Genomic DNA, 1464 nt, shown 5'->3' with positions numbered 1-1464 from the left:
GGGGGGGGGGTTCCTTATGGGGAACTGTCCTCCCCTGGGACTGACCCCATGCTTGGTTGGGAGCATCTGGGGAAGGAGGGAGGAACACAGAGGGTCCCTTTTCTCTTCTTGCTTTTTTCTTATAGCCACCGTCCTTTGGTTCTAGGGCAAACTGACTGCTCAGGGAAAGCTCCTGGGCCAGGACACGTTCTGGGTCACAGAGCCAGAGGCTGGCGGTCTGCTCTCCTCCCGGGGTCGAGAGAGACGTGTCTTCCTCTTTGAGCAAATCATCATCTTCAGCGAGGCCCTGGGAGGAGGAGTACGAGGTGCAGCGCAGGCTGGATATGTGTACAAGAGCAGCATCAAGGTGGGGAGGAGGCCACAAGGGAGGGGGTCTGCCTGGGACGGAGTTGTGGCCTCTGAGGGAATGTCTGGCTCTTGGATTTGTTGGGAGGGGCCGCAACCAGAGAGGGCCTAAAGAATTTGGGGGCCATCCCCTATTTGCCATCCAGGTGAGCTGCCTGGGACTGGAGGGGAACCTCCAAGGTGACCCTTGCCGCTTTGCACTGACCTCCAGAGGGCCAGAGGGTGGGGTCCAGCGCTATGTCCTACAGACCGCAGACCCTGCGGTCAGCCAGGCCTGGATCAAGCAAGTGGCTCAGATCCTGGAAAGCCAGCGGGACTTTCTCAATGGTGAAGCTCTCACCCTCCCTCCCTCCCCCACATGCTCCTTCAGCCCTTTGGCCTCCTGAATCCCTCCCTCACTGCCCAGTCTTCAATCCCTGCCCTCTGACCCCAGCTTCTCTTCATCACCCCAGCAATTTATACTGGCTGACAGTTCATGGAGGTGGGCAAAGTGGGCAGAGCCCTTCGGGAAAAGACCTGTCTCTCTTGTAACTGTCCTTCTGTTCCTCTCTTTGCCCCAGCACTGCAGTCACCCATTGAGTATCAGAGGCGGGAGAGTCAGACCAACAGCCTGGGGCGGCCAGGAGGGCTTAGGGTGGGGAGTCCTGGGAGAATCCGGCCTGGAGACCGGGCCCAGGTCAGCACACATGCACCCATCAATGGCTCTCTCCCCTCCCTGCTGCTGTTGCCCAAAGGGGAGGTGGCCAGAGCCCCCCTGCCCCTGGACACACAGGTATGAAGAATGGAGCTCCCCTGTTATAGAATGGGGAGGGCCCCTCTTGTTCTGGGATCCCTAAATTCCCCCCCCCCCATGCTTCCTTACAACCACCACCTGCCTTTTGTCTGCCCCTTCCTACTGCCCCACTCTTACCCGTCCCTCCTCCTGTTCAGCCCTGGGAGAGGCTGATGGTCTCGGATCATCTAAGATATCTGGCAATAGGAGGTGGCTTGGCCAGGGGCATACACCAAAAAGACAGGAGTGAGGGTGGCTTCCTGAACCTTTTTTACCCTCTGACTTGAGTCTTTCCTCAGGCCCTCAGTGACATCCCCCAAGCTCCTCGTGACTCTCCCCCAGCTCTG

General features: G+C 58.8%; 1 protein-coding gene across 1 annotated transcript; it reads left to right on the top strand.

The window, feature by feature from the left end:
* Positions 1 to 145: 145 nt before the first annotated feature.
* LOC144219098 (rho guanine nucleotide exchange factor 25-like) lies at positions 146 to 1458 on the top strand (the record flags this gene model as incomplete). The annotated part of the gene is made up of 4 exons (XM_077749063.1): positions 146 to 346; positions 492 to 672; positions 906 to 1117; positions 1417 to 1458. Coding segments are annotated over 4 exons (636 nt in total), but the record flags the coding sequence as incomplete, so codon positions are not given.
* Positions 1459 to 1464: the final 6 nt, after the last annotated feature.

The sequence above is a fragment of the Crocuta crocuta genome, unplaced genomic scaffold (genome assembly GCF_008692635.1).
Source record: "Crocuta crocuta isolate KB4526 unplaced genomic scaffold, BGI_CrCroc_1.0 C28749787, whole genome shotgun sequence".
In the NCBI taxonomy this organism is placed as follows: Eukaryota; Metazoa; Chordata; class Mammalia; order Carnivora; family Hyaenidae; genus Crocuta; species Crocuta crocuta.
This window is presented reverse-complemented; position numbering and strand designations above follow the sequence as displayed.